The sequence below is a fragment of the Pholis gunnellus genome (assembly GCF_910591455.1).
Source record: "Pholis gunnellus genome assembly, chromosome: 4".
NCBI lineage: Eukaryota > Metazoa > Chordata > Actinopteri > Perciformes > Pholidae > Pholis > Pholis gunnellus.
In genome coordinates, this window is record NC_136530.1 from 6,243,318 (window position 1) to 6,257,258 (window position 13,941).

The following is a 13,941-nucleotide window of genomic DNA, read 5'->3' on the forward strand; positions in this document are numbered from 1 at the left end:
GTCTGTTTCTGATGGCGGTGGCCGCTGGATCAGCTCTCGGTCGGTTTTAACAGCTGGAGAGACTTTTAAGAAGTTTGTTTCTGTACACATGATCACTGTACTTAATAATAGTAACTAATAATACTAAAAACGAATAAAGACACAGTTATCATCACTGTATGTGTTCTATCTGTAGTTTGTTACCTGTTTAACAAACTGTGTTCTGTTTATAAGCGCAGGATCGATTTCAACCGCAGAATGCGTTTGTCATATTTATGAATTATTTGCGTTAAGGTTTAGAAATTCTGATTGTCACGTCATTATTAATTAACCCAGAAAATGATTATGGTTTATCTTAAATTATATAACTCATCAAACCCGCCATTCAGGAATGATCAGCCTCACGTGACTGATTGAAAATGATGATAAATGATGTAACAAGTGTTTCATCTCTCCAGCTCTCTCTGACATTAATTGGATCCATAATAAAAGTTATTTAAATATCAGATCATGAAAAGACAAATCTTTGTAATAAATGAAGAAAATAGTTTGTGGTCCTTTTGTTGCTCAGACCTACAATGAACATACATTTAAACCATATGATGAATCAGAAAACAAATAAAATGTAAAACTACAGTTTGGTATGAAACTCCAGTGATATTTAGAAAAGCGGCTGAAACAGTTTTTTTTTTCAACGCCCCCTGCTGCTTCCGCATGCTCTAGTCTACTTTCCACGCGAGGCGCATTTCATCTCGAACGAAAATACGGCGAGATAGAGAAACGCGGACTTGCTGTAGTTGTGACTCAGACATAAACACTGTACAGCTCACATGTCAATGCAAACACCGTGTTTTCAGCCGTTTTTAAAGTTTGCATGTAGTTCCTTCATTTACAAAACGTTAGCGCTGCCTTCACCTGCTGTTAGGATATCTTAATATTGTAATGTTCCACTTACGAGTCGGAGACAGAGTGAAGTCCTTGCATGAACTAGTTTATTAACGTACACCACAACGAGCAAACTCATAAGTGAACATGACGTTTTATTTTCAGTTTTATACAACTCTTCTTCGTCTGTCCCGGTCCAAAAACATTTACTAGCTCCGGTCACATAACAGGTAACCCCCCTCACCTCTATCTGCTCGACCAATCACAGGCTCGCACCTTGACCAAACGTACAATGCATGTCTGTGATTGGCCAGAGAGAGGGCGATGACAGAATCACATAATACCAATTGTCCACCATGTAGCATTATAACCATGAATGTCATGAGATGTGAGATGATTGAGTGTGAGTCTATGAGCTATTGATGTAAACACGAATGGGACAAATGGCGTTACCATGACAACGACAATAAATATGATGTACAATTGGGTATTTATTTTATATTTTTTACTCCCTGATTTGAAGGTCATCAAAACAGGTTATCAAAACAGCTTTAATGACAACATCTAATATTTAATGAATACATAAATAAATATCCTCTGATTTCATGTTTTTTTTTTGTTCCATCTTTAACTCTGAATGTTTCTGAGTAAATGTAATATTCCAGGGTGAACACACCTGTGCCGTCCTCTTTGTTTACCTTTTTATTGTCCATGCTTCTACTGGTTACCTCGTGTTTAACGTCACATTGCAATGAATTGTGGGTAATTCCCTTGGGCAACGTCTGCATCTAATGCTGATTTACTTAATTCTAACCCGAACCCACCCGTGTAACACAAATATTTACAGTCTATCACGATTGATTATATTATGCCGCAATTCTGACTTTCAGGTAACTCGGACTACTTGAGTAACCCATTCAAACGCTATTAAACTGCTGTTTAACCTTACTATGCGGTTAAATAGGCTTAATAGTGGGAGTATATACATGTCTAAAGTTATGTCTGCAAATCACAGCGAAGGAGAGGCGCTATGTCTCTCGGCAACTTCTGCCTGACAAGCATTACTCAGGGCACATTACCATTGTACACCAGGAAGCGGATGTTGTTGACGTTTTTATCGTTACGGCATCCGTTTTTTTTTAAGGCAGGCTAGCTTGGCGAAACAGCAGTTTACAGGTACAGTTGACCACTCTATAACCCAACGGGCAGAGAAGATCGATCGGTCAGGTCGGCTGCTCAACAATGGACGCGGGTTTTGTTGACTTTCTTGTGTTATTGTTCCGTCCGTTCGTTCTCGCCCGCTAAGCTAGTTAGCCCAGCTGGCTAACTGGCTTAATAAACCCCGACAAGTGTTGGGCTGCTTGTTTTGAGTGGCTGACGAAAGAGAAATGTCTTGTAGAGGAGAGAATAATTAACTCACATCTAATAAGGTTTTACAGTTGACACATGAGAGAGATAACGGAAGGTAGTATGAACAGGAGTTTCCAAGAGCTGTTGGTTTGATTTATGGTTTATTTGGCTGCAGACTGTGTGGAGTAGGTGATCGATTTGTGGATTGGGATTTTAACCAGAAATAAGACTTGGATTGTTATTTCGGTGTTTCTTGCTTGGGTTTACAGTGACTCGTAACTGTCGTGATAACGGAAAAGGTGAGACGTTTCTTTGATCGCTGCTGCGTGAAGACTACATCTAGAAAATACCTTTTAATGTTATTTGCATCATTAGATCGCAGGATTCATTTGATTTTTGCCGGTTTACTTTGTGGCAGAGTCACATGTAACGTTATCATTTTGCTTGTCAACGTGTCACACCTGCGTACAGTATGTCCGGGTCACCTTTTGGAAAAATAAACAGGTGTGACTTACCTACTGTGCACTACAGCTAGTGCCTGGTCCGTCGCTATCAGTTACACGTCGATATCTGTTTACTTGATATAACAACATTCCTAGGAACCTTGTCCTTTGTTTGCGGTTTTGTACTGTAAGTGCACACATGAAGGCGCACATTGTACATAGTCGGTCATTAACTTGTAGTCTTGTTTTTGGCGTTTGCTGAGAAACAGATCAGCAACAAACTAGCATGATTACATGAAGCTTTCTGTACATATTAATGATTAAATGGTACATCTTAGGCCAAGCCATACAAAGTGCTTTAAAATGATCCCAGAGGTATAACATTAATGGGGTGGTGTAGGTTCGTGTGTCTTAGGAGTTTTTGTTAGTTAGAGCTATTTGGTTAGGGCAGTGGTAATGACTAGCTATTTGCTCTGGGACTGACCAAGAGGCGAGCCAAACTGTAGTTTTATGTATATTGCTGCGATCTTGCCCACTACCACAATGCCGGCTGTACTGTTTTCATTGATGCTGCTTGGAGCACTATGCAGCCTGGGACAGGCCATGTCACGGGAGGAGAGGCACAGGTTGAGGTGAGTTGGAAAAGAAAACACACACACACAGCTTTCTTCAGAGCGAGAATCCCCCGAAAACACGTTCCCCACGCTGACTTTTGTCTGTTTATTTCCCCTCAACTAAGGAACCAAGTGGTTGAGATGTTTGACCATGCATATCAGAATTATATGGTAAGTTATCCATTTTCACTGGATCTCTTCACATAAAGAGACATTTCTAGTTTCTAATTTGCCCTTTTTGCTGCAGCTTTGCAGAACTTCTCTCATGTTGGATGTATGTACATTTTAAGATGACTGAGGTCTAATCTGAGCTGGTGCTTTAACGTGTGTTTATGTCTGTTTCTCAGGACCATGCCTACCCAGCAGATGAGCTGATGCCACTAACATGCAGAGGAAGAGTTCGTGGGCTTGAACCCAGCCGTGGTGACGTAGACGACGCGCTGGGAAAGTGAGTAGCATACTGACTGTAGTCCCGTGAGACCTAACGCACTAGCGGAGCCATGTTGACGTTGGTCCACACACACGAAGATCACCACACCTGGTTAAACACTCGCCAGAGGTGGAGGGTGGAGACAAATTGTACACATTGCTGAATAACCATTGTGTTGAATAATGTTATATGAAATATAATTACATGAATTATTGCTCAAAATAAATTCTCTCTCTCTCTGGTAGGTTCTCTTTGACCCTCATAGACACACTGGATACTCTGGTGGTGCGTATTGGTTTGGTTGTCTTCCAGTAATTCTTTGTGTTATTATTGTGAGTCTGTATTTAGTGTCATTATTATTCTATTATGTCCACTGCTGCTGTTATTGTTAGTGTTCATACTTATATCATCTGGATCGACTATGTTGTTTATTCTGTACACATGACATCTATTGCACTTCTCTGTTGCTCTCCCGGAGGTTTCTTCCAATTTTTGCATTTTAAAGGTTTTTTTTTTGGGGGGGGGGGGCTTTTTCTTTTCCAATGGGAGGGTCCCCGGGCAGAGGATGACGATGTCGTATGCTGTACAGATTGTGAAGCCCTCTGGGGCAAATTTGTATTTTGTGATTTTTGGGACGATACAAATACATTTAATTTAATTTAACAGAAATGAATAGGACAACACACTATGGAGGTTTTGTATTGTATAATATTCTGTACCACTTAGCAGAATTTAGAGTGAAATGTCAATGTTTCTAATTTAAAAATGAACCAGTCGTCTGAAGAATGTCCCGAGTCTCTCAGTCCACCTTTAAGCTATGACTTTTTCAATAATAATGATGAAAACTGATTTTTATAGTCCTCTATTATTTCTCATTGCCAGCTTTTGAACAAGACGACAGAGTTTGAGGCTGCAGTGAGAAGAGTGCTGTCAGATGTGAGGCTGGACAACGACATCGTGGTATCGGTCTTCGAAACCAACATACGAGTCCTTGGGTGAGATCGGATTAGACAATCGACACATATTAATGGTTAAGAAATAACGCAACAAGTTTACCCTGTGACCGGCAGCAAAACATAGAAGTGATAAGAAATCCCTCGGTGCTGCTCTTCTTAATTCCTAACATGTGATTGTTGTGTGTTCAGAGGTCTGTTGGGAGGGCACTCCATGGCTGTGATGCTGAAGGAGGGAGGTCAGCACATGCAGTGGTACCAGGACGAGCTCCTGCATATGGCCAAAGAGCTGGGCTTCCGACTGCTGCCAGCCTTCAACACCAGCAGTGGCCTTCCTTATCCCAGGGTGAGACAACCGCACACAGACAGAAACACCTTCATTCTGCTCCTTAATACCAGAAACACACCGACATGCTCTTTGTAAGGTGGGGATGTTCAACAAAAGCAACACACTTGTTTTGTCCTGTCAATGGCACAGCAGTCCCATATTATCTAATTTTCAAGATAAAAACCTTTCTTTTAAATAAGATCCTGTTTTAATAATTCTAGAATCTAATATTTGATGATGTACTACAAAAAATTAATATATTTGAACTCATTCACACATTTTCAGGGTTGCAATATGTCAAGTTGACCGTTGTAACCTCTCGGATCATGACTACATATTTCCATTTTCCGCCTCACTGCTCTGCTCGCAGCTGTCACAGCCTTTGAACGCCCATGTGTTCGTGTCTGACGAGTTTTCATGCACGGTCTCTTGCAAAACAACCGTGACTCTAAAAACAGATTGTGTAATGTTTTTCTTTTTTCTTTTCTTTTTTTCTTTCTATCTACCCGACAGGTGAACCTGAAGTTTGGTGTCAGGGGTCCTGAGACGAGAACAGGCACAGAAACGGACACCTGCACTGCGTGTGCGGGAACCATCATCCTGGAGTTTGCTGCCTTAAGTCGCTTCACTGGAGAGCCTGTGTTTGAGGTATCACATGATAAGATCCTCCTTTGACCACATTAACATGTTGTGATTTAGGATTTAGTGAAGCCTTTTTTTTTTTTTTAAGGCAGATGTAAAAATAATGATTTCTAACTTTGACCATGTTGTCAGACATCGTGGCGTTATAAGTCAACAGTGTGAACAACAGATTTATACTGTTCTCCCTTAAAGTATTATAAATGATAAAGCAATATATATTTTAGCCATCCAGCAACAGCAAAATGTTTTTTAGGAATGACTCCTCTTTTGAATTCAAGTTTACAACAACGGCTAATTATTTAACACACACAACATAACTTTCGGGTGTCCCCACTGTCAAAGAGCTTGTTCCATAACAAGAAAGTCATCAGCTATTGGAATAGACATGCGTCAGCACTACACAGCCACACCTTACAGGTGGCTGGCATTCCTTTGTTTATTCTTGGTACACTTTATCATTTTGTTTTAGAACAGGTTTCAGACACAACCCTCTTGTTTATTGTAGAATACTGTATCTCATGTCTTCAGTAAGAACTCCTTCTCTTTTGTTGATCAATGTGCATCTCACGGAAATAGATACATCTCAATGTTGTCTACTGTTTATTAAAGTGTATACAAACAGAAAATGGGGGTAGGGACCCTGTAGCTGCAGTGGTACTCGATATTTTACCCCGTGCAACAATATTGGAGCCTTTCCTTGCACTGGTTTACTTCCTGTCAGCAGTAAACTGCCGATCAAGCACACAATCTATCACTGTAATCTCTCTCACAGTTGACAGCTTCTGCAGATTGATTTTAAACTTCATTTTTTTTTCAAATCAATAATACACCCTTCTTCACAGGCCCATGCCCGGAGAGCTCTGGACTTTCTGTGGGAGAAGAGACAGAGAAACAGCAATCTGGTGGGAACCACCATCAACATCCACTCTGGAGAGTGGGTCCGCAGGGGTGAGAGAGGGGGGGCGGGGTGAAGACCTCTGGGGGGGGGGGGGGGACGAGAGGCGGGACGAGAGGGGGGGACAGGATGACAAGACTGAGGGTGGAGGAAGTGTTGAGAGAAGTGGAGGCTGTGGCAGATACAGAGTGATAAGGAGATAAGGACATGGGGAAAGTGAAAATCAAGTATAAGGGTGCAATCGTTCTGTCTGGGTGAGCGTGGATATGGTCACAGAGGGTTGATGGGTAAACATGGAACATCATCTGATTTTTTTTTTTAGTTGTCTCATAAAAGTGTGATGATTGATTGTGTCACCCCAGACAGCGGAGTGGGAGCGGGAATTGACTCGTACTATGAATACCTGCTCAAGGCTTACGTCCTCTTGGGAGATGACGTGTTTCTGCACCGGTTCAATATTGTGAGGACAAACACACACACACACACACACACACACACACACACACACACACACACACACACACACACACACACACACACACACACACACACACACACACACACACACACACACACACACACACACACACACACACACACACACACACACACACACACACACACACACACACACACACACACACACACACACACACACACACACACACACACACACACACACACACACACACACACACACACACACACACACACACACACACACACACACACACACACACTTGTACAGAGTAATTTGATGCCCCTCTATCTGCATAATAGCATCTCACTATGGCATCGCCAACATATAGCATGATACATTCTACTTTTATGTTTGTGCTCTTCAGGATTCTGTTTACACGACCGTTAATATTATCGCCCCTTCACTTTGCGTGTCCCATTTAGCACTATGCATCTATAATGAAGTACATAAGCCAGCCTCCGCTGCTGCTGGACGTCCACATCCACAAACCTCTGCTTCCCGCTCGCACCTGGATGGACTCTCTGCTGGCCTTCTTCCCTGGACTGCAGGTCAGATTGGATCATGTGATTTGGAAGTTTTGCTCTTCCTGTAACGCCTTGTGCTGTAACCGTAACGCTGTACATACTGTGCGTGTTCCAGGTGTTGAAGGGAGACATCCGTCCTGCCATCGAGACTCATGAGATGTTGTATCAAGTTACAAAGAAACACAACTTCCTCCCAGAGGTAAGCTGTCTCTCTGTGTATCCAACTTTAAAATACCATCTTTGGCTTTGACTGCTCCACAAAAAGAAACACCACATTGGTCTCATTTTACCATGGAGTCAAGTATCCCCCATATGACTTGTGTTGTCAACCGTAACTGTTTGGAAGTGAACAAGCTTGCATTTCAGGCGAATACGGCCGCAGTTTAGCTTCGTGTGTCTGTTGTATTTACAAAGCGTTGGATGGTACGCTGACCGCTTCGTCCTTCTCCGTCTCTCCCCAGGCCTTCACTACTGATTTCAGGGTACACTGGGCCCAACATCCCCTGAGGCCGGAGTTTGCAGAGAGCACCTATTTCCTTTACAAGGTAATTCATCAAGGACGCTTGACATAATGCAGACGTTCTCTTTCCACTGTTACAGTACAGAGGTAAATGCCCATTTTCATGCACCAGATTGTGTTACGTTATTTTAACGTACAATTACAATGGGACTCATTTACAAAATGTCTCCATTTCTGCAGTTATTAAGCAGCCTCCAGTACCTTTGCCTTTGGCATTCTTGTGTCTTGTAAAAAATGTATAAAGGATTAGGAGTTACATCTTTGTGTCTCGTGAGATTCCACTGGAGCCTTCCTCCCAGTCTACGTACTGTCCTCTGTTAATGATCAAACTACTGTCCTCTGATCCTCTCAGGCCACAGGAGACCCGTATTACCTGGAGGCCGGTCGCACCATCCTGGACAACCTCAACCGCTTTGCTCGTGTTCCCTGCGGCTTCGCTGCAATGAAGGACGTACGCACTGGGAGCCACGAGGACAGGTGAGGATATAAATAATTCATATTAGGTTATTGTAAGAGTTGGTACAAAGCAGTGTACTGAAGAAGCTGGACAGGTTAAAATCATTTATGATGAAGAATATTTAAAAAAAGACATTCCTGACTTTGGTGGTGATAACATCCCATAGTCCACCGATTTTCACCATGATTTAAAACCAGAATAATTTTAATCTTGATACATCAATTAAGAAAAGTCCAATACACATAGTAATGCAGCCTATAAAACATGAGTCTACCACAAACCAGCAGTCTTAGCCCCGTGCCCCATAATCTTACGCCTGTTCTCTCCTGCCAGAATGGACTCGTTCTTCCTCGCTGAGATGTTCAAATACCTGTTCCTGCTGTTTGCCGATGCGGAGGACTTGCCGTTTGACGTGGAGGACTACGTCTTCACAACCGAGGCACACCTGCTGCCCCTGTCCCTCTCCACGGGCCCTCACTCGTCGTCCATTCCCTCAAACAGAACGGTACTCCGACACCGTTATGATTAATATCTGAGAAATTTGATGAAAGCATGTACACATTCCAGTTCCTAAGAGAATCTGTGATTTACTCGTGGTACTTCAGTCCAAGGAGGAGCTGGACGACTCGAACTTCGACTGGACCTGCCCTAACACCCGCCTCCTGTTCCCTGACCCCGCGTACCCCAGTAACCTGAGAGAACCAATCCGCAGCGCTGTGGACAAGAGCTGCCCTCGCCCCGCTCCTTACCGGTACGTGTACGTACAGGTGTGACCCGGTCATGTGCCTGCGCTTATCTATTTCTCCCAACTGCTGTGCCTCTTCCGTGTTTTGAACCTCTTCCTCCTCTTCAGGGAGCCCGGTATGGGTCGTCCTCCACTGAGGGCTCAGGACTTCATGGCAAACAACCCTGAACATCTGGAGCTGCTGAGGAGAATGGGAGTCAGTCTCATCCACCTGAAAGATGGCAGGGTGCAGCTGGTCCAGCATGCAACACAGGTTAACCGCTTAACAAGGATAAACATCTGCATGTTCTCATTAGTGGCAGATTAAAATAAAGCAAAAAAACACAGAATCCAGAGCTGGAATAATTAAGTCTGTTTATAGAATGTGACTCCTCAGCTGTCTTGTTGTAATTACTAGGGATGAGAATGATGCAACACTGATCACACAAAGCGATAACTCTAGAGCTGACGAGTAAAGTTTACCTGTTCAAATTTGAAGATACAGTTCATGATCATTGGTACTATTATTTAAATGAAAATAAGAAAGAACATGCTGTGCTACTGGTGCCATTATCTAACGGAGGATATATTCTTTGTACCAACTCTACAAATCATGGTGTTCTTTCCATCCTGACTTTTTAAACCCCTCTCGCTCGTGTCCTCGCCCACACCCAGGCGGTGAGTGCGGTAGCAGCAGAGGACGGCGTGCGCTTCATGCAGGAGATGATGGAGCTGTCCAGCCAGCAGCAGAAAGAGCAGCTGCCTCCCAGAGCCATTCAGATCGTCTCACATCCATTCTTTGGCCGGGTTGTGCTGACCGCCGGCCCAGCACAGTTTGGCATAGACCTGTCCAAAAGTTCCACAGGGGTGAGTGGCTTTTGTAGCTTTGCCAAGCTGCCAGGTTTCAAGTGGGCACTTAATTCTCCTTCTGTTTTGGTTTTTTTCCTAAGAGAGCCTCTCACTTTTCTCTGGTATTTTTAAGAGGGCTCTTCCTCGCCTAGAATATTTTCCAAATTCAAACAGAGGAAAAGATGAGTGCATGTTTTTTAGCAGCAGACGAGAACATGTGGACAACTGCAGCACTGTACACCCCATAATATCAAAAATGTTTCCCTTCATTCTTTGCAAAAATGTGTGCGCCTGTGTGCAGTTAAGAGGCTTCGCGACTGTGGCTGAACCCTACAGTGGCTGCAGCGAGATCACCAACGCCGAGTACGTCCGGGGCCACATCGCTCTGCTTCAGAGGGGCCAGTGTATGTTTGCCGAGAAGGCCCGACACATCCAGAAGGCCGGCGCCATCGGGGGCATCGTCATCGGTGAGTGCGAGCAGCTGACGACGGGAGATGGATGAGGGCTGCCCAGTGACTAGATTAGGCCTCTATAAATTGATTATCTTGAAGACAGACGGTGGAATAGGGTCCTTTACATGATAATAACTTAATAATACAGCAGAACTCAAGTAAGCTTAATAACAGCGATCTGCATCTAATATAGGACCTTTCTAAACAGTTGTGGATTTCCTTTACAACCCATAAAAAGTGTACAACCCGTACATCTATTTTTTCCAACTAATAGTTTAAATTAGATGGTTAAATCTACAAAATGTCAGAAGCTTTTTCTTTGTTAAAAGACGTCAATGATTGATTTCTCACCAAAGTTGTTGTCGGGTTAATTATCTCATCTCTCTTCGTCTCCTTCCAGACGACAACGAGGGCAGCAGCAGTGACACGGCTCCCCTGTTCCAGATGGCGGGAGACGGCCGCAGCACGGATGACATCACCATGCCTCTCCTCTTCCTCTTCCACAAGGAGGGCAACATCCTGTTGGAGGCGCTGAAGGAGTACCGGGAGGTGGAGGTGCTGCTGAGCGACAAGGCCAGGGACAGAGGTGTGACACTGCCCCCCCCCCCCCCCAATGTTAGAACTCTTCTCTTTGTTCCACGAATCACTCTCGATGAGATTGATCACATCGGTGTACCTATCGCTCTCCCCTGACTGAGCCTCATTATGTGGCTGGCTTCATGAAATACTGATGAGGATGTAGGGATTCAGGCTTTATTTGAAGTCTCAGAGATCGTGACTCATTCCGGAGCCACCCACCACCTGCGGTTATAACGATTTTACACACTTATCAATATTGCATCCTCATTTGCCAAATCCCTCTATTCCCTGTGGTGGACTGTATCAGTGCCTCTCCTCTCCTCTCTTTCTTGGTTTCTCTTTTTTCTTTTTTCATACCACTCTCCCCTTTGGGTGAGCAGCCACCATATTCAAAGGTAAACCTCTTGAGGGCAGCAAGTATTCTTTTCCTCCTTTCTTCATCTGGTGTCCTCATTCTGCATCCCCCCCCCCCCCTCGCCTTTATCTCTGTCCTCCCTCCTTTTTTACAGTCATGCTTTCATCTCTCCATCCCTTCCGCTCACTCTGCCCTCGAACCACAGGATTCTGTTTGTGTTTGATAGGAAAGCTTAGTGCAATCACAGTATTCCCCCTTCAGAGCTTAGGACACGGCAGCTCTTTATGTCTGTTTTGTCACCGGAGCAAACCAATAGTTACACATGGCGAGGTTAGACACGCGGCGGGGTATGACCCCAGACCCAGCCGTGGGTTTTCACATGGATGGTCGGCTCTTTTTTTGCAGTGACACTTTACTACAAATCCTAGTATTTTTGGCAATAATGACCAGATAGATACCTTGTGCCTATCTGTACTCTAATCATAAAGCCTGACAGTCATTACCTGTTGTCCTCGCAGTATTCCACACGACTGTATCATAAACAGCACAAACTCGTTAACTCGTGTACAACCTGCACTTAAAGAAGCGGCTACATTTTTAGAAACGGATTCACACTTCTTCTCTTTTTTTTTTTCTAACCACATCTTTGCAAAAGTCACAGTTTAACTATTTGCCAGATTTCTTTTCACAGTTGACTCTGTTTGGTTGTGCAGCTATGCGAGAAAGGCTTTATTCTGTGGGAAACATGACTCACCATCAGCATCGTGCCGTTATAGTTGACAGCCTCACAAGGCAAACGCTTCTATTTTTGACTGAGAATGGCTACCAGGGGGCATGTTGTATAGATTACTGCCTGAAGAGGAGGACAAGTCTGTTTGTGTGTGGGTGTGTCTCACACTCCTCCTTTCTTTTCAGATGCGGACGTGCAAGAAGTGGAGGAAGACTGCTTAACTGAAGCAACAACTCCCACCTCATTTGAACCCATTGGCCAATCGCAAATGAGCACGTTGGAGGTAGACGAACTGGCTCCTGAGCAGGTCACTCCATCACAGCAGGAAGTCAGTCCTGTAGAGCAAGACACAAGCCCTGCAGAGGAAGTTAGACCACCGGAGGAGGAAGCTAGTCCCGCAGAGGACGCCAGACCACCGGAAGAGGAAGCTACAGAGGCCGATCTGGCTCGGCCCAAAGAGGAGAGAGACTCTGAGGACAGAGCGGAGCCCGAGGGCGACACGGACTCGAGCAGCCAGTCGGTGGATGAACTGCTGGCTGATTGGCGGGAAGACTTGGAGGCGTTCCAGCAGATGGAGAAGGATGAGCTCTGACAGTAGTCGGGCGCGTCGGTGCCGCGTGACTGCGGGTTTGGTCCCGCTGTGGGGAGAAACCTGGAGGGCACGCATCTTCGCAAGTCGCCAGTGTCAATCTGGTGAGCTCAAAGGGAGCTGACGGAGATGTCTCACATGACTGTCTGCTCTCTGTTGACGGCATCACGTGCCAAGCCGGCCCACATCCTGTATCTCTGGACCATGAGGGAGTCCTTTTTAGGCCCGGTAGTTTAGGGATGAGAGACCGGGGTTCTTACCTCACTTTTTTTCTTCATTTTTGCTGTTTCATAACAAACCTTTAATGAATGACACGGACCAGCCAGAGGTCCGTGTCATTCATTAAAGTGAGACGCTCAGTGTAACAGCAGTCTCACGTTATTCACGTTAATTACTTCTCACACTGGTGCTCTCTCTATGCGTCTGTGACTCAAATGAATGCCGGTCCAACAACTAATAATTAATCCATCGACCAATTCATTTTCTTTTAAAATGTGATGAATATGTGTGATGATACATTTACTCTCTTCGTGGTCTTTGGCCTTTATCGTATGTACATGATGCGAGTTAAATACTTGATTCGTGTGGGGGGAGCAGTGACTGACTGAGCTGCAGGATGGTTTTGTGGCTTAATGGTAGATAAACTCAACCACAAACTTGATCTCTCTCTCTGGAGAATATATATGAAGTCATCTGTCAATGTAAATATGTATTTGTCAAGATATAGTGACTGAAACAATATAGCGCTGCTTCGCTCAGGTTCTGGTCTCACCCCACAAACAAACAACCTCTCTGGACCACATCGGGTGGAGCAGACACACCCTCGGCTGCGTGGTGGGACAAATTACACACATATAAGGCGCCACAGGAGGGCGCTATGAGATCTGTCTGACCTAAGATCTGATGAGCCAATAATTTAACATGATGAAATTAAATAAAAATGAAGAGGGAAATTGGGAAGACTGGTTTGATTATTTGAGTTCATGCTATTTTAACACCGAGGTTTAGCAGATTCGTGGATTTGGCTGATTTTACGTCACAAGGCTGTTGATGGGTTTTAAATGTTCCACCACTTTGAAATGATACAGAAGCTGCTCTAATATAATATAATGTGGAATTTCAGAAGAAACGGAAAACATGTTGACTTTTACGGGAAAGTGGA

At 44.2% G+C, this 13,941-nt stretch overlaps 1 protein-coding gene across 1 annotated transcript; it reads left to right on the forward strand.

Moving 5' to 3' along the window:
- The first annotated feature begins 1,979 nt into the window (after positions 1-1,979).
- Positions 1,980-13,739, forward strand: edem3 (ER degradation enhancer, mannosidase alpha-like 3). Its single transcript, XM_079157618.1, has 20 exons — positions 1,980-3,289; positions 3,397-3,442; positions 3,619-3,719; positions 3,947-3,986; positions 4,584-4,696; positions 4,847-5,000; positions 5,496-5,630; positions 6,467-6,572; positions 6,882-6,979; positions 7,423-7,548; positions 7,640-7,723; positions 7,986-8,069; positions 8,397-8,521; positions 8,835-9,006; positions 9,107-9,252; positions 9,355-9,499; positions 9,901-10,092; positions 10,376-10,541; positions 10,927-11,112; positions 12,376-13,739. Exons 1-20 carry the CDS (start codon positions 3,168-3,170, stop codon positions 12,780-12,782), a joined length of 2,748 nt encoding a protein of 915 aa, XP_079013744.1. The 5' UTR covers positions 1,980-3,167; the 3' UTR covers positions 12,783-13,739.
- Positions 13,740-13,941: the final 202 nt, after the last annotated feature.

Excerpts from the sequence above, each read along its gene's own strand:
- edem3 (XM_079157618.1), top strand. The coding sequence starts at position 3,168 with ATGTATATTGCTGCGATCTTGCCCACTACCACAATGCCGGCTGTACTG. Across the intron at positions 5,631-6,466 it reads CTGGAGAGCCTGTGTTTGAG|GCCCATGCCCGGAGAGCTCT; the intron begins GTATCACATGAT and ends CCTTCTTCACAG. Across the intron at positions 10,093-10,375 it reads TGTCCAAAAGTTCCACAGGG|TTAAGAGGCTTCGCGACTGT; the intron begins GTGAGTGGCTTT and ends GCCTGTGTGCAG.